Raw genomic sequence first — 27,444 nt, 5'->3', positions numbered from 1 at the left:
AAGAATGCCCTTCCCCATCCTATCCTCCTATACAAATCCACTTATGGTGTAATTTCCTGGCCCATCCAAACCTCCAGTGATTTCTCCCTTAACTGAATTCTTAAAGCACGTATTGTTTGTAATACTTTGGAAGCCATTATAATGTCCTGCTTTGGACTGTTAGGTATCCTTTTATATCCAGATATTTTTGTCTCTGTAATTGGGCTATAAGGTTTTCAATGACAGGGATATCTTACACTTTTTAAAGTCACCTCTCTGCAGCACCATCTCCCAGAGCTTCTAGTTCACTTCAGTTTCATATTTTTCAATTATAATTTAGGAGTTTGTTCTGCCTATGTTGTAGAAAAATGTCTTTTATTTAAATATATGTATATATACATATATACACACACACACACACACACACACGATAAAGTTATAGAAACATGTCACCAAAGTAAAGTTCTAGAAATACAACCACCAAGAAAAGGTAGCTGTTTAAAAACTTTTAGGAACAAATGTTAATGCTGATGTCTCTTCTCATTAAAAAAAGAAATAGCCATAGTCAAGTTTAATATTCTTTGATTTTGTTGTTATTTGTATTTTTTTCTAACCCCCTTTTTTGAAAATAAGATGGAGGCAACGAAATTTATTTTTTATGTCCCATTGAAGGTTATATCAATGCTAACTTAGGTAAAATCAGTTTTTCATAAACAATACTTGCTTGCTTTGGATGTCTGATCAATGTGTTAGTGGGTGAAATAAAAGGCTGATATATTAATGACTACAGAAAGATATAAAACATGTTATCATGTGATTAATTAAAGGTATAGAGTTTGACCAAGTATCAAATAGAAATTTAGACATTATATATGCTCAAAAGTGTATAATAATCTTTTATAAAGTAGAACGATTTTTATGGCTGAGAAAGTAAAGTACTCATGGAGGATTTGCTTTGGCTGTCCACCCAGAATTTCCTAATATACTAAGGAAACCAAGATAATTTTGTAGCTTTTAAGGTAAGTGAGTGAAGTGGGGTCCTTATTTCCTGGATCAATATATTAGTATAAGTTTAGGAATATTAACCTTTCCCACAGATAGTTTGAATCTCATCAAACTTGCATAACTGATTTTATATCTAAACACTGGGTAGCACAGATTATGTTGCCATCTTGTTTATGATATTGCTAGAATTTAAATTCAGCATTACTGGGCCCTGTTATTTGGAAGCTTGCTTTCTTTAACTTAATTGTTTTTCTTTCAGTAAAATGATCAACCTCTCAGTGCCTGACACAATTGATGAAAGAACAATCAACAAAAAGAAACTCACCCCTTTCACAATTCAGGTATGTCTTCTCTCTGTTTCTTTCAGAGGATTGTGCTGGAACGGAGTGTGCACCAGGGCTGCCGAGTCAGACTTGTTCTGAGCTCAGGCATTATTCCCAAACCCTGGGCTTTGTGCTGGTGATTGTCATGACTAGTGGGGGTAGAGGGACACATTGCTATTTGTTCTTTTACTAATATAACAGGCAGGGTAGGGGCATTGGAAGAGGGAGAAGGTTAGCGGGGTGTGAGTTGTTGGGGAACTCTTTGTTATGGCCACTTACGAATAAAATCTACTTTGGTAAAGACATAACTTAAACTTTCCCTAGCAATTTACCTTTGAGCTGATGCCAAATACACAGCATTTTAGCTGAAAAGATAAGACTTTCTAAGAAGTGAGAGGGTGAAAAACGGGAAGTGCTCTTACAGCCTTCACAGTGCTCTTTGCTGCAGCACCAGAGTGATAAATTTAACCTGTTTTATGCCTTCAGTGTGTTGATTAACTGGAACAATAACCAGTAGTAAGTAAGCTGTATTTCTATGTTATGTTCCAGTATTTTAACATTATCGTAATTCTCTAAGAAGCCATGTCTCATTTCTTAAATCATGAACAATATATGACATCCTTTTGGGATTTAAGCAACCCCATGTACTTTTAAAATGGAATTGTTAACCAAAGAGAACAGTGGTGGTTAAACCTATGTGAATGAATTTAATGTTAAATTTACTTATAATCTCAGTCGTAAGGAGAACTTGTATTTTTCACTCATCAGTTGGGGGAAAAACTCTTTTCTTCTCGTATTTACTTTCCCAGTTCACTGAAGGTCAGTGTTTTGTTTTGTTAATTTGTCATAAAACCTACTTCTGTGCATCTGACTCTCATAAGTCCTCCTTGTTGGACCCTAGAAGAGTATACAGATTCTAGACTGAAAAGTTCACTGACTATATGCCAACCGAATATGAGTTATAGTATATACATTGTTGTTAGTGATAAGAACATATAATCTACATACATGTGTGCATGTGTGTGCACACATGGGTGTGTGTTTGTGTGTGGAGGTGTGTGCTCAGGTCTCTAGATATTACAGATACTCAACAAATTGTCCTGGTAAGAGCCACTGTTTATCTTTTCTACAAATTTTATTTGTACCTTTTTTATTCCTTTATTACCCAAACTGAAAGTCAAAAAGCTATTTTCTTATGTGACCTTGATCATTAACAATTGTGTTATTAATGATAAACAGTGTGACAAGGCATTGAAGGTATGTCCTCCCCTCAAAGCCACCCCCTCTTTTCTGGCTGACAGAGATGTTGAGTGTGAAGGCTCCATCACATAGCAAGATGGAAAAATATATGACTCATTTGTTTCATCCTGACCAGAATGGGCCTCCAGCTCAGGGTTCTGGTTTGATTAACTAGGCACTGCATAAGCTCTGTGTCTGGGTTACTGGATTTTCTTTTCCAGTGATTACTCACTGCTTTCCTCAATGTCAAAATGCAGTGCTTCTAGACCTGTGAACTTTCCAGAAGCAAAATATTGTCATTGCTGCCGATCAGTAATTATCATCTGGCATTTGCGAAGTCAAAAACAAAACGTGCATGATTTTTCTCCCTCAGGAGAATTTGAACTTGGCTCTGAACTCTGCCTCGGCCATCGGGTGCCACGTGGTTAACATTGGGGCTGAGGACTTAAAGGAGGGGAAGCCTTACCTGGTTCTGGGACTTTTGTGGCAAGTCATCAAGATTGGGTTGTTTGCCGACATCGAAATCAGCAGAAATGAAGGTACAAACAAAGCTTCCAATGTGATTAATGACGTGGCTTTTTATTACTGAATGTGTTGGGGGCTGTAGGAGGTGATGTCAGGAAGAGTCAAGCTCATAATCCTCAATTTTTGAAAACTATAGTTATATTGAATTCATTGTATTAATATAACAGATTTTATCCACATTGACCAGATTTTTTAAAACAATGGAACAAAAGCTTTTTAAGACTACAGACTAATAATAATGCATTTTTAGAACCTATAGATCAGTCTAGCATCTGCGACTCCAGTCTCAAGAGCTTTACTGAGTTAACTTTGCCTTTAGACACTTTGTAACAAATAAGTCTACTTTTACCTGTGTTTTATGAAGCAATTCACATTCATATACTGAAGTGATAGCAATAGATTAGGAGAAACTTGGTCTAGTTCTTACCAAGACAATAGAAAATTACATTTAGTGTTTCAAAGTTCTCAATTAAATATGTAGTTGTCAATCTTTTTCTATTTGCTCTGAGCATCCTATCTGCATTTAAACAATTACAGCCCTGTCCTTTAGACTGAAGTAATAGATCTTAATAAGTATCACATAAAATACAGTGTTACTTTTTGATTTTCAGGTACAGATCCTACCAATATAAAATATTATGTATAATATATATATATATAATGTTATTGTACACTTTTAAAGTCCAAATCACAATAACCAGTGAAGAATCCTGGGGTAATATAAAACCAATATATTAAGCATAATATAAAGAAGAAGAAAAAACAAATAGAGAACTCAGAACCCACAAGAAAGACTATTGATTTGCAAATAATGACCTCAGCTAAATTTAAACCTTTTAACTGAGCAAGAAATATTTATTCATCTGGGAAATATAGAGGAAAGAGTTGATATTATACTTTTTGAGCTGCTATAATTAATTATTCAGGTAAGCATTTGAAATATAAAACACCTATGAGAATAGACAGTAAATATAGTCATTATGTCATCTCATGAAATGTGGTCTGACAGACCCAGTGGAGCATTCTGAGCCAATAGTCTTGTTTATTTCCTTGGCTCTGCCAACTTATTCTTAGGCATAGCACTGAGATTCATTGGTGCCTTTTCTTTTCCATCTGAAAAATAGGGATAATGAATAAACTCACAGTACCCTACACATTTTTTTTAGGGAATAATAATAAAGTGTTTGCTCTGTGGGAAAAGCTGTAAATACCTATACGCAAGAGAGATAACATGCTATCTTTGGCTTTCCAGTAGAGCACAATGGGAGTTATAATTAATTCTCCCATATATCCCCTGTATTCATTTTACTTCTGCTTTTGTGCTTCCTCAGTACTGATTGCTCTTCTGAGAGATGGGGAGAGTCTGGAGGATTTGATGAAACTGTCCCCTGAGGAGCTCCTGCTGAGATGGGCTAATTACCACCTGGATAATGCAGGCTGCAGCAAAATCAGCAACTTCAGTACCGACATCAAGGTAGGAGGAGTGTAGTTTGAACATGACTGACTGCAGCAGTGAAGGGAATTTGGGCGTTGATGGAGAAAAGGCCAAGACAATGGGCCCCTTCTCTTTAGACTCTGGGTTTAGTTAGAGACTGGCGCGTGCTGTTTTGGAAGGCTTGCTGTCCTCAAGTCCATGTGCTGGGCCATGCACACATCTGTCCGAAGTCTAGCAACTGCACAGCAACAAAAGGAGATGGGCCTTTCTAGGAGTTTCAGTATCAGGAGGCAGAGGGGGGAGGATGAGAGAGAAGAAGGCTGAGAGACAAGACTGCTTGTCAAGTATGTGTAGGACTGTAATGTCTTTCTGATATTATAAATGAGACTATCAAGTCAGGATTCATTTTAAAAAAATTAAATGAGGATTCTTCTAATTACATTAATGCCAGCACATACAGTGTCTACTGTGTGCCAGGCACTAACTGCTTTATACATTTATTGAGTCATTAATCCTAACGACAAACCGTTGAGATAAGGATTATTATTTTCTCATTTTACAGATAAGGAAACAGAGGTAAAGAGAAGTTAAGTGACTTGTTCAAGTTCACGTAGCTGGGGATAGGGTCAGGATTTAAATCCGGCAGTTGGTCTCCATGGTTCACATACTTGACTGCCATACTCTGTTGCCTCTCTAAGAAAACAAGTTGTGAATTTCTTGAAAGGCTTTCCTTTCTACAAACCAGAGTGATTTTTAAAAGATAATGATTCTGGAAACCGTCTGCACTGAGAATTTACCCTGGAGTGTGCAGAAGATGTAATCGGTTCTACAGCAGAGATCCCAAAGGGGCAAGGCTGAGGAAAGCACACACTGTGGTTTTCAGTTTTGTGCAAAGTTCCACATCGAGGTGAAGGGGAAAAGCTGCTGGCGTTGATGGCAGATGGACCGATAGAAAGAGCTTAAGAAACAGTAAGGAACATTAGAAGGCAGTCCCAAGGAGCAAATGGTGTGAATGCAAAAAACACTTCAGTCTCCATGTTCTCAAATTTTCTCAAAAGAGAGTCAGAGGAAAGGTCCCATGACTCACCAGGAGTCAAACCAGGTGGATAATTCTTTAAAGGACAGCTTTCTTCTGCTCTGGAATTCTGGTGTTTAAAACTCAGGGCCTATCAGGCATGGTGCCAGTTAGACTGAAGCTTCTAGGATATAAAGTCCCCCCATTCCTTAGGACCTACGCTCATAATGCCAAATTCATTTTTTAACTATACAACTTTCATTGGTTATTAACAGTCTTCTAGCACCACCAACCAAACTGGGATTTAACAGGAGCTGGAAAGCATTATCTCCCTTTGTGCTCAACAGTTAAGCTCTGCAGTTGTTTCAGCCAAAATTTTCAAGCTTTTCAGGCAAAATTAGGCTGCTTAACTTAAGCCATAGATTTATCTGATTTCCCATCACTGAGAGGCTGTGCTCTTCCAAATAACAACCAAATAACAACCATTTTGGACTTGGGAAGAGTCTGTATGAGATGGGAACTGGCAAACTGAGCACCTATATAGTGGTTGTGCCCGTTCTCGGAAGCAGCCGCACCCCCACCCAGGTCAGCGCTGTGTCATGTATGTCTGAGCAACAGGCAGCTTTGAGATGCCCTTAAATCATACCAAGCCAGCAAAGGTGGGGAGAATGCTCCCACGAGAGTGAGTGAAAAAGTTTTCTTAGGATGAGGTGAAATGAGTAGACTCTTAGCAAAGCTAAACAGATGTAACACGTGGTAGGCAGATTTATTCATGCCTAATACCTGCATGGAACTTTCATGATAGCAAAAGTGAAAATTAAGAGAAGGGGAAGGCAGAAAGAAAAGAGATGAAACTGAGTTTCCACAGGTGCAACATCAATGGCTGGCATTCTCTTGTTCTCGTCTTTCCAATGTCACAGGTGGTGAGCATACATACCTCTGCTTTCCCCGGGCCCTACCCAGTTTAAAAAACAAAAAACAAAAACCATAACAACAGCTAATTTTTCAGTCTTTAAGAGAAATGAAAATCTCTTCAAATGGTTTAAATAAATTACCTAAAAATCTGCATGTTTTCCTTGAATGAGAATACATTTATAATTTTAAGACTACAATTCTGAGAATTCTTTTTGTCAATAAGCATATTTCCAGAATCTAAGAAAACATAAAAATTCAATATCTATATACAATCTGCTATAACTAAGCTTAACCACTTTTTCTAGCTTCTAGATAAACATTAAATGAACTTGTCATCTTAATATCTCTTCTTTTATATAAAAACTGCTTGTTTAAAATATTTTTCTTTTGCTGATTATCTATTTAAATGTATTTTTTAAATCTGCTTTAAACTTCCACTTCCTTTTTCTGTCACTTTTAAAAACTTAAACTTAGCTGACTGGCTTCTGCAGCAACATAAAGGTATATATATTTTCCTGTGCACAATTTAATACATGTTAATAAATTATTTTTCTCCCTTAAGAACAAGGAATAGTATTTGCATCTTTGGGTTGCTCTTTGTGTATGTCCTGTATTTTTAATGTTATGCTCATTGTAAAAAGAAAGGCAAATATAGTATGTAAACAAACAAATAGAATATTCAAATTAGTGAATATTTCCAGCTTTGTTAATTAAGTTGCATTCTTGAATGATAGTTGAATAAAAAATGAAAAATATTTGCTTTTGGGAAATTATTGTGCTAAGTATGTAATTTGAAATTGTAATTTCTTAATTTCTCACAGGACTCAAAAGCTTATTACCACCTGCTGGAACAAGTGGCTCCAAAAGGAGATGAAGAAGGTATCCCTGCTGTTGTTATTGACATGTCAGGACTAAGGGTAAGGCCATGTTCCACTCTGTGTTCAGAGAAACAATGCTGCCTTGCATTGGCAGCCCCTGCATGACCTTGACTCTGGGGTTCCATGAAGGGACATCTCTGTTTAAAGCCCTGTTAAAACTATAAAAAACTGTTAACAGGTTTGGGTAATAATTGTAGGAAATTTAATCTGGAAATAAACATTGAAGAAAGAAACTAATACCAATTAAGTGCCATACACCATGCTAGGCACTTCCGTATATTTCCCATCATTTAATAGGCTCTATAGCACCAAGAAGTATTATTTCTATTTTTAAATACCTGAGTATTATTTCTGGAAATAGATGAAATATTTATACAAGTAAATAAATTCTCACTTTGTGATGAAAAACTGACTCAGAAGGGTTAATTAATATGTCCAAGATCATATGACAGATTATTGGAAGTTATTTGATCCAAGGCTGGGGCTCTTTTCCTCTAGCAATAATAAAAAATGGAATCCCTACTTGTTGAGTTCCTCCAATGTGGCAGGTACGGTGCAAGGCATATACAGCCTCTAATCCTCGCAAACATCACTGAGGTAAGTGTTAAATTGCTTTATCATTAAGAAAACTGAAGGTCAGAGAAGCCACAGAGCCCAGTGCCTGGAACAGCAAGAAATTAAGCCCAGGATGGCTCCAAAATTCACCCAGCCACAGCCCTGCCTCACTATATCACTGAGGGTAATGGGAGGAAAGGACTGGGCAGGATCATGTGAATTCTTAGAAGTGTCTGGTTTGAGGGTTCTTAAAAATAGTGGGCACAACATGGGTATGAATGTTAAAACTTTAGTTTTGCCACCATTTTAATGCCGTTCTTGAGAAATCACCTTACCCATTTTTGTGCCTCAATATCATTAGAGTTCAATCTAATGAGTTAATATTAAAGTCAAATCATTCCTAAATGAGAAGTTAATGAAATGTATAATGTATATAGTGTTATCTAGTAAAGCATCATATTAAGAATTAATTACAATTTGCAGCTCTGGTTTCTGAAAATTGGTGTTTTCATAGGCTCTTAAGAGCTTTAAGGACAGTGGGCCATAATTCAACAAGAGTCTTCTAATAAGAGTCTGCTTACAAATGACAGGAGATTCTCTAGAACTATTTGAATAGACTTTTAATATGTTCAGTAAGTGGTTCTCAATCTGAAGTCTGCAAAAACCAAATTGATATATATTTATTCATGGCAATATGTAGCTTAAATAACTCATCACATTTACTTTGTTTAAGCTGCATGAATACCAATTCAGTGTGGGCAATGTGGTTATGCTAATCAGAAATTTTTAACGGCAGATGTAAATATATTTGATAAACTAAAAATAGGAATATAATTTATTAATAAATAAACATTTTGGTAGACAAAAATCTCATGGCCTGTGCAAGAAATAATAAAAAGTAAGCTTAATGGCTGAAAATAATTAAATCCACTTAATAAATTGCAGAATCTACTGAATATTTTTAAAAACAGGGCAGCCATCTAGACGAAATGGTCCTGTATAGAGAGGAGAGGACTCAATTACTTCTGAGATTCCTTTTATTTGTGATTTTTCTGATTTTGGTTCAGGAGAATATAAGTAATAATATGCTATTATTAAGTGTCTATTTGAGGTTAAACACTAAGCGTTTCTTTGGGTAAGAATTCCTTTTTTTTTTTCTGTTATCCATGCCTACTTTGTCCATGGAGAGCCTTGACCCAGCCTTCACTTTTTCATTGCAGGAGAAGGATGACATCCAGAGGGCAGAATGCATGTTGCAGCAGGCGGAGAGGCTGGGCTGCAGGCAGTTTGTCACAGCCACAGATGTTGTCCGAGGGAACCCCAAATTGAACTTAGCTTTCATTGCCAACCTCTTTAACAGATATCCTGCCCTGCACAAACCAGAGAACCAGGACATAGACTGGGGGGCTCTTGAAGGTAACAAAGCCAACTGACTAATAGTTAAAAAAGCATTCACAAATCTGGGCAATTCAGAATCACTTCCTAAGCAAATGTAAACTCCTAACATGTCAGGGAAGACTTGCAAACAGGTCATCAATCCTCTGATACATAACAAAGAGAATAAAATAGATTAATCAAGTCAATTACAGCAAAGCAAGAATAATCAAATATTATTACATCACATCCATAATGCATAGGTTTTATCCATTATAAGAATTGTTTTAGGGAAGACAATGAATTTAATTATCAGATGAAATAAATCCTAACTTCCAAAAATCTAATTTTATGTACTTAGTGGACTGAGTGCTAATTCTTAGAGGCAAGAAATTGCAGCCATTCATCATCTAAAAATGATATTTAACTATTCGAGGAGGTGCTTACTGAGATGTTTGTTTTTGTTTCTTTGATTTGGGTTATGGGAGGAATCCCTGACAATTGTATTTTGGGAATTAATGACTTAATATTGAACAAAAAAACATATAGTTTTAGTCGGTTTCTAATAGGTAACAGTGCCAGAGATTTTTACTTTTTTTCCATCATGAATCAGTCTCAATATTGAGGCAGGAAAATCAAAACAAAATTAATATTAAATGACTATCACCAAAGAAAGGAAGTCCGTATTTAACATATTGGTTGACCCTTTTTCTGCAATGCTTTACTTTAGCTGGTAATGCAAAATTAATTTGTATTCCAACACTGTTGTGTTTGTATCACTTGATAAATTGTAGTCAGGGGTCCATGCATTTTGCTGACTCCATAAATATATACATACATACATATATATATCAAGCCCTCTAATCACCCATTTCCAGCTATCTCTAGAACATTCCCCTTTGGGTCCTTCACAGTCACTTGAAATTCAGCATATACAAAGCAAAATTGATCATTTCTCTCCACCGCGCCCCCCCATTGTCTTTCTACTCTACCCGCCCCATCCCATCCCCTTTACTTCAGAAAGTCTCCATTTCCATTAATCATACCACTATTTTTCTTTAGTCACTAAATCCCCGGGTTCCACTTTGATAACTTCCTCTTCCTCACACCTAAATATGTTGAACCAGCAAATAATAATAATTCTTCCTGCAGAATGGTTTTTTGATCTTTTCTTTTTTCCTTTCTGCTCTTTTGGACCTTTATTAAACCATACACCAACTATTTCAATAGATCTTAGGGGCCTATTCCTCCATTCATCAAGCACTTGAATGTGCCCATGTGCTAGTGTCAAACACTATCCCCTCTGTGTATCTAATTTAATTTAAATGTATTTTACCTTCCAGAAATTCTACACACTGCTGCCAGGCACATCACAATACTGCTTTCATTATATCTCTGCCTTGCTCAAGAATTTATTATAAATATAAAGAAGAGCCATAATGACTGACATTATCTAATAATATATCAACCTGAATCTGCTACCTTACACTCAAAGATCCGATTCTGGTTCCAGCCACTGGCCAGCCTTATCTCCATGCACTGAATAACACAGATCCCCGAAAAATCCACCTCTAACAGTTTTAATAAGACCTTGCCTATTGCTCCCTTTGTGTTTATATTTACGCTATCTCCTACCCCCACCCCTTACCATACCCCCAAATCCTCTCCCCTTTCCTCTTTACTATCCAGATTTTACCAGTTCTAGAAGGTGAAGCTCAAATTCCTCTCCCTCCAAATTTAGCCCATACTATTCTCTCCCCTATCTGAACTCAAATAACAGATGTGTCTACTTCATACATTAGCCTTCTAACTTGCGTGAGCTCTTTCGATGCCCAAAGTCTTGTTTTTCCAGAAAGAATGCAAGCCTTTGAGGGCCAACTCTGAACAGTTTTCCCACACAGGATCTAGCACACTGCTAATAGATGCCAGAGAAATACTCGTTAAATTAAAATGGAAAAATTAACACAGAATAGCAACCCTCATCCAAATCTATTAAGGTTTATTTAATTAATTTTTTAAATTCTGCTTCAGTTTTTATTACAGCCTCTTTAGTTAAACTTTAATAAGGCATATTTTCTAGGGGCCTGAAAGATAACCATTCTTCATTAATTTAGGTGAGACAAGAGAAGAGCGGACATTTAGGAACTGGATGAACTCCTTGGGCGTTAACCCTCGAGTCAATCATTTGTACAGGTAAGAATATTTGGGGACTCCTTCTTAATGTGAGACAGAGACCTTGAAAGATCCCCAAGATTTCAAATACCACTATGATGTGCCATTCTCTTCACAACATGCATATACCTTAATGAGAAGGGTGTGCGAAATTGGCCTGCAGATGTTGGACATTCAGAAAGAGAGAAACTCACTTTCATATACCAGCCTTGCTGTGTGTTTCATATAAAATCATAACCCAGCAAAAGGACAAATGTACTATGTGTTGCCAGCCTACGATCTACTCAGAAGCAGGCAAAACAATAAATGTTGAGTTTGTGATTGTCTCCTATGTCACTTACTAGAGCCATCTTTTTTTTTCCTGGAGACAATGTGTTTTAGCTGAAGGGACATAAGGGGAGTCCTAGGGAAGACCTCAAGTAAGTTCCCTCAATGTCTGAGTCAGTTTCTTTACCTCCAAAGATGGAGCTGCTAACACCAATTTTACCAAATTGTGAATATTCCTTGAGCTAATATATAAGGAAGTGCCTAGCTCACTATAGGCCCTTCATAAATGTTAGCTATCTGAGAATTCTTTTGTGTTTGTTTTTTGTTCAGTGACTTATCAGATGCCCTGGTCATCTTCCAGCTCTATGAAAAGATTAAAGTCCCTGTCGATTGGAACAGAGTAAACAAACCACCATACCCCAAACTGGGGGGCAATATGAAGAAGGTAAATATAGATGTTCCTGTAGGCATAAGCCTGCGAGAGCACCCTGTGAATACTTTATCAGGAGTCCAAACTTAGATATTTATCCAGGGTTTAAATTACAGTAGAGCAATCAGAAACCTAAATAATTTATTAAAGCAAGTCCATTATTTGCATTGATTGCTTTTTTATAGCTCCATGTTGGATGTCATTAAATATTATGATGTAAAAATTCTAATTAAGATGATTAGAGAAAGGCAGAGTCTCTTTTCCCCCATCAAGGTCCTCATTCTAATTTTCCAAAAAATTGGAGTTTTGTACTGACAGTTTGACCTGTGCAAATAGTTTGTCTAATGTCAACACAATGGGAACACATTGTCTTGGAAAAGTAGCAATGGGGTTGGCAAAAACATTTCCTCCCATCCAAGCATAGCCACAGGAATACCTGTCCCACATGTCAGTCCACTGTGTGCATGTAAGATAGAGAACTCAGATTTTCCATGCCAACCTTTATGAATTCAGCTACTTTAGGAATATTATGGACAGGTTACTGAGCATGGCTCCCTGTTTATGTAGTGTGACATATACATGAAAATGTCCAGAATGCTGAATTTATTTTGGTTTTGCACTTAGAGTACACTATGAATATTTTTTGGTGGAACTGAAAGGTTTTATTTAAGAAAAGATGGAAATTTCTGTGACTAATTTAGAATCCTAGAATTGCAGAAGCAGGTGAGGCTTGAGAGATCATTTAATCTGACCATGTTTATTTCATTTTGTGTCTTTATTTTTATTGTCTTATTTTAGCTGGTATTTATCACCATAGAGATGATGACATTATATTGTTGTCCCCCTTCCTCATTAACAGCTTGAGAATTGTAACTATGCAGTGGAATTGGGAAAGAATCAAGCTAAGTTTTCCCTGGTTGGCATTGGTGGACAAGATCTCAATGAAGGAAACCGCACGCTAACATTGGCCTTGATTTGGCAGTTAATGAGAAGGTAATGCAACTCAGGGAAGGGCTTTTCCTTGAGTGTATTATTAACCTAGAAAAGTATTAGAAAATTTTTAGGAATGTGACTTAATCTAGGAAAGTTATATTTTAAGCTAAACTTAAAACCAAAAGAGTATTTTTTAAATTTTTTGTTATTTTTTTTCCTTTCAGTTCTATTAGTTCTGTTTTAGATATTTTGAAACTCTTGTAATTAGGTTCATAAATATTTTAGATTATTTTTTCCTCTTAATTAATCACCCCCTTTTTATTACTGAATGACTCCCTTTATGCATGATAATATTCTTTTCTCTGAAATCTCCTTTTTGTGATACTAATATAACCACTCCTTCTTCCTGTTGATTAGTGTTAGCATGGCATATCTTTTTCCATCCTTTTACTTTTAAATTGACTTGTGTTAATAACAGTCTATTATCTTTAAAAAGGATTTTCAAAATAAGGAGGAAATATGCTACATTTACCTATATAATTGCCACTTCTGATACTCTTCTTTCCATGATATAGATACAGATTTCTATTTGATATCATTTGCCTTCTACTTGAAATATTTTGAGTAGTGCAGACAAATAATTGCAGCTTCTACATGTCTGAAAAGTCTTTATTTGATTTTCATTTTTGAAAGATATTTTCTCTGCATGTAGAATTCTAAGTTGATAGTTTTTTCTCAAAGGTAGTGTTTACTGTCTTTTGGTCTGCGTTGTTTCCAATGATAAATCTGTTGTCATTTTTACTTCTGTCTCTGTATGTAATATGTTTTTTTCCTCTGCCTTCTTTTAAGACTTTCTCTTTATCACTGGTTTTAAGCAATTTGTTTATAATGTCCTTTTGTGTTTCTCATGACTGAGATTTGTCATGAGTCTGTGGGTTTATAGTTTTCATCAAATTTGGAATAATTCTGGCCTTTATTTCTTCAAATATGTCTCCTGCACTTACCCACCTGTTTTGGGGGGAGGACTCCAGGTACATATATATGTGGTCATTTGAAGGTGCTCCAGAGTTCACTGAAGCTCTATTCATTTTTCTCTTCTATGTTTCATTTTGTATTCAAATTCATTATTCTCTTCTGCAACATCTGATCTTCCATTAATCCCATCTGGTGTGTATAATGTTTATCCAGACACTATAGTTTTCATGTATAAATAATTGATTTGGATCTTTTTGTCATCTCTCATAGCTCTTTCCTCTACCTTCTTGAACAAAGAGAATGTAATTACAATAACTGTTATTTCTATGTCTGTTTCTATTCATTGATTATTATCTTCATTATGGGTCATATTTTCCTGCCTCCTAATTTTTTTATTGTATGTGAGGCATTATGAGTTTTACCTTGATGTGTGCTGGATATTTCCTTTTTCCTCTAAATATTCTAGAATTTAGTCCTGGGATGCAGTTGTTACTTAAAAGCAGGTGATCCTTTTGAGGGTTACTTAAAGCCTTAATTAGCCTTGAGTTTATTTTGTATCTCAATACTGAGATCATCTCTTCTGAGTACTTTACTTGATGCTCCATGAATCATATGGTTCTTCCACTCTGACTGGAAAGAACCAAATTACTTTCAGCCCTGTACGAGCTCCAAGAATTTTTCGCCCATTCATTCCTGACAGTTCTTTTCCCAGCCTCTGACAGTTTCCTCACATGCATGCACTGAGTAGTGCTCAGCCAAAAACTTCAGGCAAACCCTCTGAAGGTCTCTGGAGCTTTCTTTCTAAATTACTCTGTTCTTTACAGGCAGCTTTCTCTTCTCTGCTATTCTGTCCTACAAATTGGCTTCCTCGAGTTCTCAGCCCCTCCACTCAACTCGGGGACCGTCATGCTCTGTTTGGGTTCTCTCTCCCTGCACTGCAGCCTGGAAAAGCTTTATGCAATAAGCTGGGACAATCTTAGGGCTCACCACGTTTGTTTTGCGCTTTCAGTTACCCGATGTCCGAACAACATTGTTTCATGTGTTTTTCTTTGTGTTTTAGATATTTAAGGCAGAAGGGTAAATCAGGTCCCATGAACCCCATCATGGCCAGAAGGAAAGTTTTCTGCTAGTTCTTAAAATGAAAAATTTTGGTATCTTTTAGAGCTGACTATAAACTTGATTGCTATGGGAGATAGATGGTGATATTATTAAACAATAGTGGTATATAATAAGATATACAAGTAGAAAATAAATTGTAAGAAAAATAAACAATTTTTGGTACAAAATTATTTTAGGAAGACTTTTAGAAAGCAAATCTGTAAGTATAAAATAGTTTACTTTTAAATGCTTTGCTTTATCCCCCTATACTGATAGCTCTGACCAGGCAGAAGTCAACACTTAATTAGAACCTATGTTAGTGTAACTTAATTCATTTTTCTACCTGGGAGGAAGCTCCCGAAACCACATGTCACATTATCTTATATCTAAAAAGGTAATGGCAAACACAAGGTGTGTGGTATCCCTGGGCACTTCAGCTTCATTCCTAGGCCTCTGTCTGAAGATCATCATATTCATAATGGTCCTCAAATTATGTTAATGTTTCCAGGACCTGTAGGATAATCAGAGGCAGTCAGAATAGCTTTCACACTCTGATTCACATTTGCTTTATCAAGTACTGTTCTCTACTACCCATTTCTAACCTGGGGCCTCCTTGAAGATCGAGGTAGGTGTCATAAAACTCCTCTGGGGCAGAAAACTCTAGAGCTAAAGAAACGTCAACTCTATCTTCTTTTTTACCTTGTGTATAGGACATTACTGTAAGTTCCTAAGGGCCATTCTCGCCAGTGCATTTTCAGAAACTATTTTTGAAATTTTTCCTGTTGTGTGTCACCTGTGTTTATAACTTTAAACGAATTGGCTTTGGTACTGATTATTTTTAAAACCAAAGCAAACATCTTTTTAGTTGCAAAAGTTAAATTGACCTGTAGGTTTGAATATAAAATAATCTTTGATATTTTCTGTTTCAATTATTTAAAAACTCAAGTCAGTTCTATTCTATTTTGAAGTTCCTCAGGTTGGAAAGCTGGCAAATAGTATGTGTATAAATTTCGGGACAAAAGCTTGAAAGAAGTAGGCTGCCAGTTAGACTCCAGCAAATGAATAGAGCCTGAGGCAGGCAAATGAGGGGATTCCCCCCAAGTCAAACAAGCTGGGATAGTAATTTGGGATAGGTCCTTGAAAAACAAAACTCCAAGGTTTGTCCTTCTTGTTCAAAAGTTAAATAAATAAAACAAGTGTTGGAAGGCAGGAAAGCAAAAAATAATGACTGCAGCTCATGGAGGCCCACACACACACACCTCATTAACCCTGTTTGGTTGACTGAGAGTCTGGCTGAAGCTGGGGCTCCCGATGCCAGTTCATTTTAACAGAGGATATTTTCAGTGCAGCACAGTTTTGCAAACACCTGTGGTACTGGGATCTTATCTGGAGAGATCTATTAATAATAGCACAGTTGCCCCCAAGCGTATTTGATGATATGGAGCATTTCACAAGGAAAATCGTAGGTAGACACAAGCCAAACTGATTTCTGTTTTAAATTTTGTATCCACGTTTAGTGCTTAGAGTTGAAGCTCCAACCTAATTCTGTCCTTTCTTCCCTTTGTTTTGACTGTTGTACTTATAAACAAGTATCTGACTCCATTTTAAACCTCTGCTTCTCCCATGAGGTGGCAGAAAGCCAACTTTGCGTTCACCAGAGCTCTGCGACACCACGCGGGGCCTTCTCAGACCCCTGAATGCAGTGAGCTGCCTCCATGATTTTCTGCATCTTTTAAAACTTCCCTGTTCTTTAGTGGCTTTTTTAATATATTTCCCCAGATAGACTTTTGTATAAAGGTGACCTTCTCCTCCGTGCCATTTCCTTCCCTAGCTCAAGAAGTAGGTCAAAAGCACTACTTCTGTCCATGTAAAAGTGTCAATAAAACAGACTGGGGCTCTTGACAAAGAGAAGTGAGAATTCAGTACTGAGATGAGTGAAGCTGCTAGAAGATTAAACTGTTTTCATCAAACTATGTGTAGACATGACCTAAGGAAGCAAGCACTAACCTACCATCCTCAATGAGTTTACTAGGAAGAAGTGTTTAAATGTTATGGTAGATGCTAGTAACTTAATACACATGCTAATTATTAAGAAACAAGAAGTCAGTGTTGCCATAAAGCATCATCATTACGAACAGATCAAGACTAGGGCCTTTTTCCAAACTAAGGATATTTTGAAAATCTACCTGGGACTTATCCCGTTTGTCCTCGTTAGTCTTTAGCATTTTGGTCCCATCTCTAGGTCACCTTAGATATTACCCATCTTGACTTTCTTCTTGCTTTCTATGGGAGAAGCCATTCTATCTATTTCACCCACCACTTCACTCTTCCATATATTAAATGCCGAATATGTACTAGGCAGTCTGCTAACCCCTGAAACACTATGATGACAGGGTTATGGATTTTGTCTGAGAGGACATGGTGGGCAGAGACATGCACGTCAATGCCATTAGACGTTCTGGGAAACAGGTTGGAAGTAAGTGTAACCATAACGATTAATACACTGTATGGGTCAGAATAATGATGCTGAACTGGGAAGTGTTCAAAGAATTAGAAATCCCTTGCCAGAGAACATAGCTGAGTCTCAGAGGCAGGAGGATGCGTGGTGTGGTCGGGGAGATGCTAATGGTTCTGTGAAAGGGAATGTGTGTTCACAGGGGGTTGGGGAGGGGGCCGAGGATAAGGCCGGAAAGAGAGGAGGAAATAAGAAATCAGAGACGCACTGAAGAGACACTAGCGCCAAATTAGGAAGGACCTCATGTGCCATTCTAAGGAATTTGGCCTCTATTTTTGGGCCATGGAGGGTCACTTTAAATAACGTGACCAGAACTGTACTTTAGAAAGGTAATTCTATGAGGAAGAGAGGCAGGATGAAGAGGAGCCAGTTGATTTGAGAGAGTTGGAGGAGGTATAATTGAGAGACTTTGATGCCAGATCGGTAAATACACACCTACAGGGTGGAGCAAAAGGAGATTTACAGTTGTTCATATAGAAAATAGTACAATAATTAATAAACAATAATACAAGAATAAACTCTGTTTTGAATACTCACAAATGTAAACCTACTTTTGCCCCATCCTGTATATAGTTGCAGGAGCCCTTTTCCTCCCACCTACAATGATGGAAAGGTGCTTTAACCTGAAGGAAGCAAGGCATCGCCCCTATTTCAGAAATTAAACTTGAAAGCCATGTGGAAAATTGTGGGAGAATTGTGTTTTCCATAGAATCAGTAACTGGGAGAGGACAGCGATGGATTATGTACACAGAATCCCGGGCAACCAGCTGGAGGGTGACCTCATTTGGGTCAGCTCTCCCTCCAGACAAGATTCAGTGGCAGGATACTTGAGTTTCAGAGTGAACAGTACACACTGAAACCCTAGCCCTAAAGTTTTTTCATAGGTAATTTGACCCTCTCCTGCAAGCTTGATCTTTTAGGCCAACAAACCTGCTCAACTGCTTGGCTTTCTTCTGTTTATTTTACCTTTCAGAGGGAGTTGCCTTAGGGAATGGTGAGTCCTCTCTGTTCCATGAAATTTCAAGAGCTTGAAGCTTTCTAATAAGTTTCCCAAACAAACCCAATTCTCACAACAGTATCTAAGGTGATTCTTACGCTCAGACTACAGATTAACTTTGGTTTCTACTTTAAAGTGACCTTCATTGTGAGGTATTCCTAATATTTCTGTTTTATGATATATGAAGGAAACTCATATATATATGTTGGCTGCTTGGGCTTTTCTGACATTGAATTGTTCCTTGATTTTTTTATGGTTCCTTTAAGAAAAGCGTTACTGGTGGAAATCTTTTGCATCATTTTCTTTTCTTTGCTTCCCTTCTCATCTGTCTTCTCTTCCTGCCCAGGAAGCAGTGACAGTGCTTACAAGGGAGTAAGCTCACTCTAACAACATAAAGTTACATTTTAAGTTATCCTAAAAGTAACTAATGTGTATATATTTTTTCTCCCCCGCCCCCCACTAATTTAACGGTCTCCAGGCTATCTTTCGTGACATACTTAGAAAGAAAAGAACATTTTCTACCTTAACTACTTTCTGTGATATTAAACTATTTGCAACTTTTCTCCAGAAATCATTCTTGATTTTGTTCAGGTACACACTGAATATCCTGGAAGAAATTGGAGGTGGACAGAAGGTCAATGATGACATTATTGTCAACTGGGTAAATGAAACATTGAAGGAAGCAGAGAAACATTCATCCATCTCTAGTTTTAAGGTAAAATTCTTGGTCTATTGCTTGTGACCACCTGAGCTCCCTGCTTATCGTTATTGTTTTCTATCTATTTTAAAGTGACCTCAAGTGTAAGGTAGTTCAGGTTACCCTCCAACTTTGATTTTGCTGAATGACCCATTATTGTTTTTATGTTCATAAGCCATTTCATTGACAAATTTCTTGTCACTTTCTCCTGCAATAATTGATTTTAAAAAACCATTATTTTTATACACATTTCAGGCATTGTTCTTCCAAAGTAACATAAAATATAACATTTTTAAAATGTGCACAGCTCCATGATTCAGATTGTTAATGTTATGGTGGTGAAATATAAAATGCTAAAATATCTTCTATGTGGTATTTTCTGAGAAAAAGCAATTGTGTGCTTGTAACGAAACCCCATTTTTATTAATAATAGCATTATCTTTTATTAAATTTCTTAGCTCATGTTTTATACATTAACTGGACCCTTCCTCAAGGGACCTGTGTACTTGATCCATATTATAATGTCTGTGCTATCTTCGCTACATTTTTCTGGTTCAAAAGTCAAGATTGGGAGAAGGGACAGCTTCGGAGTTGTACTAACAAGGTCATTGAGGCAGTCCATCATGATATCAACCCTCTGCTTCAAAATCAAGAAAAAAGAGTAAAATCTCCTCCCAGCAGAAAGGGCAGAGAGATTGAGCTGTACCAGGATTGACCAGTTCCAGTGAACTCATCACAGATAACGGCCACCTCTGCCCGCCGCCAGCTTACCTTTCAGTCTAGATTGGTGAGTGGAGGTACGAAGGCTGGTGACAGACATGAGCAAGTTCTCCCAAAAAGATAGTTGGAAAGGTGGAAAACAGAGAAGGGCATGCCCCATATGGAATGGCCCTGATACCAGGGGCTCCTTGTTTTTAATGTCTCATTTCATCTTCAAAGACATTGTGAAGTCACCTTTATGGTTTTCCTCATTTTGTAGATGAGGAAACTGGAGCTCAAGTAACTCCTGAGGTTAGGGCTAGTGGCTGCAGTTCAGGGTCCGTCAGTGAAGGGAAAGCGTCTTTTATCTGGGGGTGAGATTGTAGAGCAGAGTGTATCTATAGGTCACTTGACCATTACAGTGAAATGACTTGTTAAATGGCCCAGGGGTGCCTCTCTCTGTAAACAGCTGCCCCTGAAGTCCATTATGTCCCTCTCCTGGGGTGTTCTCATGGGGATTCACTCTTGGGAATGTATGACGATTCCTCGCTCCTGTTCCTCTCTGGGCTAACTTTCTTCTGTCCTCTCACAAAGCCATTTCAGAATTGATCAAGTGAGAAGGACCACAAAAGGAAAATGCCAAATTAACCCCACACTGCTTTTTAAATGAAACCCTTAAAAAAAGAACACAACCCACTCTTGATTAACCATTGTGGAAATATTTCTTGTCCCCTCTTTATCTATGAGTGCTCCCAGTCACTGACCACTCCTCTGCCTCTCAGCGCTTTCACAAGATTGTGGGCGGAGAGTAGGAAAGAAAATGAAACTCAAATCCCTCTACTGTGCTTCCCTTGTGCTTCTTCACCAAAACTTCCTATGAAGATAGGAGCTGAGAACAATGCTGGAAATTAGACTGTGATTATATATTGATTTTAATTTTGTGGTAGTTTTTATATTATCCAGGAGTAAATAAAAATTATTATATTTTTAAAAATTTTATTCTACCTATACAGAGGACGAATGCTAGGGACCTAGCATCTTGCAGGTGTCCTGTGCCTTGTTTCTTGCTTAGAATTGATTCCAGTTTGAACCCTTGAAGTATGAAGTGTTTGGACTTGACTGTGCTTGGATGGAGGCAAGCAGTTGCCTCTCCATGTCTGCATTCACAGGTCTCTAGGAGAGAGGAGAATAGATGGTGCAGAGTTTTGTGTGTTCACACCTTAGGGGAACATTTACAGCTCCAGGTGTGACCATCAAAATGTTTACAAATGCCGAAGAATGAGACCTGGTTTTTTTGAGTCAGTACCTGGGTTCAAATCCCAGATCCATCACTTATCAGCAAGTCACTTTACCTCAGAAAGTCCCTTTAAATTAAATTTAGGTGCCTACATCTGTGGTGACAAGGGAGATAACTTATTTTAAGAAGAGAAGGGATTAAGGAAAAAAATTCATAGACGTAGACAACAGTTTGGTGGTTATCAGAGGGAAAGGCGGGTGGAGGAGGTAGAAGGTAAAGGGAGAACAAATGGTGACGGAAGGATCTTGACTTGGAGTGGTGAGCACACGATACACTGTACAAATGATGTGTTGTGGAATTGTACACTTGAAACTGTAGAAGAAAATTCAGCCTACAATTGTACCAAAAAAAAAAAAAGTGCTGCGACATCAACAAATACTAGCTACTGTCTTTGCATTTAATCACATAATTGCCAACACTGTCTCCCTGGACCTATGGCCTCTTTTCTTTCCTTGAGGACTCTAAGAAATGGCCATCTACGGAAACTCCTGTTCAACTGAGCCCTTGTCACTACCCCTGCCTGTCACCTCTGGGATGTCCCCCAAAATGAAACCAGGTTTCTCCTAGCATCTTTGGTCTCTCCTTCCTGATGGTTTCTTTTCCAAATCATCCCTTCCTCTGCTCATACAAATAGTTACATTAAACATTTCAACCACTCTGCTTTTCTCTAGCTGTGCTTACTTTCATTCACTCACTATCTGAGAATGGCTCCCTGCCTATTTGCAGACAATGGGTTTCCTCTGCTTATTGAGCTACTTAGGAAATTACTGATGCCTCTACAGAAACTACAATTGATTTGAAATTACAATTAATGTGTTACACTGTTGCATTTCCCAAACCAGGTTGTATATATTTCATATTTAAGAGGAAAGAACCACCCACTTTCCTTGAGCGGAATAGAAGTAAACTAGGGGCATACAGATAAAATCCACCCTTCTCTGTGTGCAGGACCCGAAGATTAGTACGAGTTTGCCTGTTCTGGATCTCATCGATGCCATTCAACCAGGTTCCATTAACTATGACCTTCTGAAGACAGAGAACTTGAACGATGAAGAGAAACTCAACAATGCAAAGTACGTAAATAGACCTGAAGTCAGGGGAGGAAGGACCCAACTGGCAACTGGATACCTATAAAGTATATCTTTTGTGCCTTCGTGCAAACACTTTAGTTTCACTATTGATGTGTTTTCTTCTTGTGACTTATTGTGTCCTGTTATCATTATTTTAGATATTGTGCAATAGCAGTTTAAGTCTCCTAGGATTAAAGGGAGCAAGACAAAACGCAAGTGGATTCTTCCCGTTGATAAGCAAGCCAATATTTTCCTAAAACCAATTGTCTAATTTATCTATAGGGGGCATTATTTAGTTTGTACATGGCAGGCCCAAATACAAACACGCTTTCTGTGAATATCCATGGATATAAATGAGCAGGGAGTAGGGTTCAAGATCAGAGTTTTCCCCAGCTTGGAAACAACTGCCATTTGCTTTACTGCATAGAGTGAGGGTCAGCAGACAGCTATGTAGCCTGTGAGCCAGGTTTGGCCTGTTGTCTGCTTTTATAAATAAAGTTTCATCAAAACTCAGCCATGCTTATTTATCCATATTGTTATAGCTGCTTCCCTGCTACAATGGCAGAGTTGAGTATTTGTGACAAAGCCGACAAAGTCCAAAATATTTACTATCTTGTCCTTTGTGGGAAGTTTGCTGACCTCTACACTAGAGAAGCCTTTCTCAGAGCAGCTTGTATTCCTTTCAAGGGCTGCCATAGCAAAATACCACAAACAGGATGACTTTGCAGAAATTTTTTCTGTCACAGTGTGGAGGGTACAAGTCCAAGGTCAAGTGTCAGCAGTGTTGGTTCCTTCTGAGGGCTTTGAGGGAGAATCTGTTCCATGCCTTTCTCCTACCTTCTGGCCTTGGCCAGCAATCCTTGGCTTGTAGATATATCACTCCAATCTCTGCCCCTGTCTTCACATGGCCTTCTCCCTGTGTGTCTGTGATTTCACACGGCTGTTTCCTTCTCTGTGTGTGTGCCCGTGTCTCTTCCACTGTCCTTATAAGGACATTAGTCTTATTGGATTAGGGCCCCACATTACTCCAGCATGACCTCATCTTAACTAATTATATCTTAAACAACTTATTACCAAATAAGGTCAGAATCTGAGGTTCTAGGGGACAGGGCTTTTACATGCCTTTTTTGAGGGACACAATTCAACCCATAACATATATTATATATATATATATATATATATATATATATATATATATATATATATATATATAACACCAACAGCGCCCAATTTGGGAAAGTGAGGACCTGTGTTTCTGGTATGCTGATGTTTAGCACAATATAATGAAGAGAAGATAAATAATTAAATGGCAATTACAATAGAGTGTGATGGGTGGTATGGAGGGGGGAGTACAGGGTGCTACGAAGGAGACAGGAAGAAACTGAAGCTCTGCAGAGCAAATAACATCAATGCTGAGATGGATCGAATGGACAAGTAAGAAGGAGCTAGACAAGTGAAGGAGATAAGCCACTTCTTGGCGGTTGAGCATCGACCTATGTTCCAGAAGATCACGGTTCGATTCCCAGTCAGGGCACTTGCCTGGGTTGTGGGCTCCATCCCCAGTGGGGGCGTGCAGGAGGCAGCCGATCAATGACAACTCTCTCATCACTGATGTTTCTCTCTCTCTCTCTCTCCTCCTCTCCCTTCCTCTCTCTGAAATCAATAAAGATATATATAAAAAAATAAAACTATAAATAAAGATATATTTAGAAGAAAAAAAAAAGAACACTCCAAGCAGAAGGAAGAACATGTATAAAGACCTAGAAATTTCTTTTAAAAACAACCTTGAAAAGAGCTTGAGTCTAGATGTTCAAGATGGATATGATTAGGTTTAAGGAACTTGCTCAAGGTTTTACAATTATTAAGTGGTTCTGCTAAGATTCAAATTCTGACTTCAGGGCCCAGGCTCATAAACACTATCCTATAAGGGCAAGATTCAAAATTACTTTAAAAATGGGTAAAAGGAATTATATAAAATCTTTAAAATGTTTATGGTAGCAAGAATGTGCATGATTTTTGAAGCTCTATTTTTTAACTTTTAAACAATTTTTCCTTTATATTTTATAATGGAAAATACATTTTATTTCATTAATAATTAATATTAGAGGAAGTGATTGAGAGATGGACTAGAAGAACAAATGGGGACCACTCCAGCCTGATACTCTTAATTTAATTGATCCATAAAGTAAGAATAAAATTATTTTAAGAGAACAAGGGGAGTGATGGGGCCTTGGGAGCGATGGAGAATCTGTGGAGTAGTCATCTTAAGAAGTTACTAGATAATAAACAGTGAATGAAAGAACTGACAGGTAGTAATGTAAGCTCATTTGAAAATAGATTGCAGCTAATTAAATTATATTCCTGTAACTAGAGAGAACAAATATGTTCTGAAGCAGTGATGATCATTTTATGTGAAAAATGTATAATATAAAACTCTGGCTATGCTAGTATCATGGCAACATAAATAAATACATGGATAGTACACAAGGGTTGGAATGGAACAAGGAATAAAATAATTGCTGTGTAGGGTCAGAATATGACAGGTGCATTTTTCCTTTGTTTTTTCTTGTATGTGTTTGTAGTTGAAATAGAGTCTGCAAGCTTTTCTCAGCACACATTCTTCTCCAGTTTGATGACTTTTTATGCTGCTGTATAGCCCAAGGGTATGCTCATGGTGTAGGCATCAAAAGTGGCAGGAGCTAGGAAGGTATCTAAGGATAAGGAAGAAATTTGGTAGCCTAGACAGCAAGTCTGATGGAGTCAGGAGCTTTATCAAGCCCTATTTGCCCATAAAAGTGGGAGGCTCTGACCGTGCCGGGAGTGAGCTGAGTTGTACATTGTCTGTAGTAGTATATAATGTAAAGTGATCTCAAGGGGTCCCCTTTATACTTTGTGGCTCTGGCTCTCCTCATTCTTCTTTTCTCCATTTTAGGTATGCTATCTCTATGGCCCGAAAAATTGGAGCAAGAGTGTATGCCCTTCCAGAAGACCTGGTTGAAGTGAACCCCAAAATGGTCATGACAGTGTTTGCTTGCCTCATGGGGAAAGGAATGAAGAGGGTGTAAGGCCCAGTGGGGTGGGCCTGGAGGTGGCACACCTGACCGCTCAGCACCAGATGCTCCCAGGAAGCACGGAGGTGATTCAAGCCGTTCCAAAGTTTTCAGCTTGGTGGCATCATACAAGATTCCAAAAAGTGTATATTTGTTCAGCCAGGTAGCCTCTCCTGTATTTAACAAAAAGTGCTTCATTCTTTGCAAAAGACCCAATTTTTTACAAATATTTTTTTACCATTGAATTTATTGCTTCTTTGAAAACCTAGAGAGAGAAAAAGAACTTATTTTCCAGCTGCTGTTCCTGCTTCCTGCCATTAGTCAAGTATAGAAGCTGCACTGTTCTTAATTTTAACATAATCTTTCAAACCAGCTTAATTTGGCTGTGTTTTTGTTTAAGGTGAGGATCAGCAGAGGGAATCATCAAACCAGTCCCAAAGCCTGTTTCTGGAGGCCATCATTTGATCTGTGACAAGCCTCTCTTTATATTCCCCTCTTCCCTGTGACTTTGCTCTCCAACCTCTCAGAATTATGCCTTCTCTGTGACCCACCTCTGTAGGTCATCCTCACCTCTGGGCCATTTGGAGCATCTGACAAATCAGTCAGGTTATTGGGGTCCCCAGAATCTCTGGTAACCTACAGAAGACTCATTATCAGAGCTTTTCCTCAGAACTAGGGTCCCATTTGTTACCAGTTTCTATTTTTTATTTCAGTCAATAGGAAGCCCTCTGTTTTTAACCCTAGGATTTGGGCTCAGATCTAACATCTTTATTTTTGGCGGGGATGGGGGGTTGTTTTTGTTTTTTAGCATCTTTAATACTGTGCCTTCAGGTAGATTCTTAACTCTTGGTTAGGTCCAAAGAGGATGCATTTGAGTATCAAACCATCAGTGGGCAGCATGAAGCTATAACAAAGTGTCCTACCTTGCCGCCTCTCCATTTCCTGAGCCCGACATGTTAGACCTAGTTATTATGTACGGCTAAATATCTGGTGAGTGGGAACAATCCTCTCCGCTTTCATTTGCTCTGAGACCTTAGTGTATCTGATTGCTGCCAGGCCATATTATCAATGTTTACTTTTTTGGTACTGTAAAAGTTTTTCGCCACCCCCAAACTCCCAGGGGGTAATATGTGCCAATAAACAGGTCCCACAGGTCACCCTCCCACCCCAACAGACACACACACTTACACACATACCTAGCCATACCTTGTCATATGTAAAGCTGGATAAGAACTAGCTGAGTTGCTTTACAGAGATCTAATTTACTGGATATTCCAAAGTAAACTAGAGGAACAGTGTAAATTTGAGCAAACCTAATAGATTATATATTTTCCATGTAAACTTACCAAAAGCTAAAAAGCAACAAAACATTGTGAACCAACACTAGACTTTCTCTATAGTGCTCACAGGGCTCATCAATGTGGTATCTTCTTTAAGGGTGGTGTGTAGTGGAACTTAGCTATTTTTCAAGCAATGGCAGTGTGTCACCCAGGATCTGCTCCTTGGCAATGTGTGGCTTCCTCAGAAGCCAATGTGTGGCTTCTGTGGCATCTGAATACAAAGTGATTGGCTTTGTCTTACTCTGCATTTAATATAGCTTCAGATGATTCTCTTCAGTCTGCCTCCAGGAAGAATGTTATTGCTTTAATTGTAAGTGAAGGTAATGTTCAAAATCTCTCCAAATAAAATGTTCTTTATATTGCATGTCCTTTGACAGTTTTATAACTTATTAATTCATTCATTCAGCAAGCACTCACTGAATGCCTACTCGAATGCCAGGTACTATGCAGTTTTAGGAATATGCTTATAAATGAGACAGGCATTGCAGTCCACTGATCGGGAAAGATGTTAAACAAATAAACTGACTGGTGTAGTCAGTGATTAATGAGGGCAGGGTGAGGTTGGAGCTTATAACAGAGGAAACAGTCTAAGAAATATTTTGGCTGAAAACTGAAGAATAGGTTGGAGGTAGTTTGTCCAAGTGAAGGCTAAAGTTAGAGA

At 37.9% G+C, this 27,444-nt stretch overlaps 1 protein-coding gene across 3 annotated transcripts in view; it reads left to right on the top strand.

The window, feature by feature from the left end:
- Positions 1-27,147, top strand: part of LCP1 (lymphocyte cytosolic protein 1) — a 49,841-nt gene extending 22,694 nt beyond the window's left edge. For all 3 annotated transcript variants that reach the window (XM_081127376.1, XM_081127377.1, XM_081127378.1), the window contains exons 6-16: positions 1,244-1,325; positions 2,920-3,085; positions 4,403-4,545; positions 7,258-7,353; positions 9,090-9,285; positions 11,358-11,436; positions 12,013-12,127; positions 12,972-13,105; positions 19,222-19,345; positions 22,272-22,396; positions 25,326-27,147. In XM_081127376.1, the coding sequence (XP_080983502.1) occupies positions 1,244-1,325; positions 2,920-3,085; positions 4,403-4,545; positions 7,258-7,353; positions 9,090-9,285; positions 11,358-11,436; positions 12,013-12,127; positions 12,972-13,105; positions 19,222-19,345; positions 22,272-22,396; positions 25,326-25,458 (1,393 nt within the window). In that variant the 3' untranslated portion in view covers positions 25,459-27,147. The remainder of the gene's footprint in view (positions 1-1,243; positions 1,326-2,919; positions 3,086-4,402; positions 4,546-7,257; positions 7,354-9,089; positions 9,286-11,357; positions 11,437-12,012; positions 12,128-12,971; positions 13,106-19,221; positions 19,346-22,271; positions 22,397-25,325) is intronic.
- Positions 27,148-27,444: the final 297 nt, after the last annotated feature.

The sequence above is a fragment of the Miniopterus schreibersii genome, assembly GCF_964146895.1.
Source record: "Miniopterus schreibersii genome assembly, chromosome: 2".
NCBI classification, from domain to species: Eukaryota; Metazoa; Chordata; class Mammalia; order Chiroptera; family Miniopteridae; genus Miniopterus; species Miniopterus schreibersii.
The sequence above is the reverse complement of the archived record's forward strand: the minus strand, read 5'-3'. Positions and strand labels throughout refer to the sequence as shown.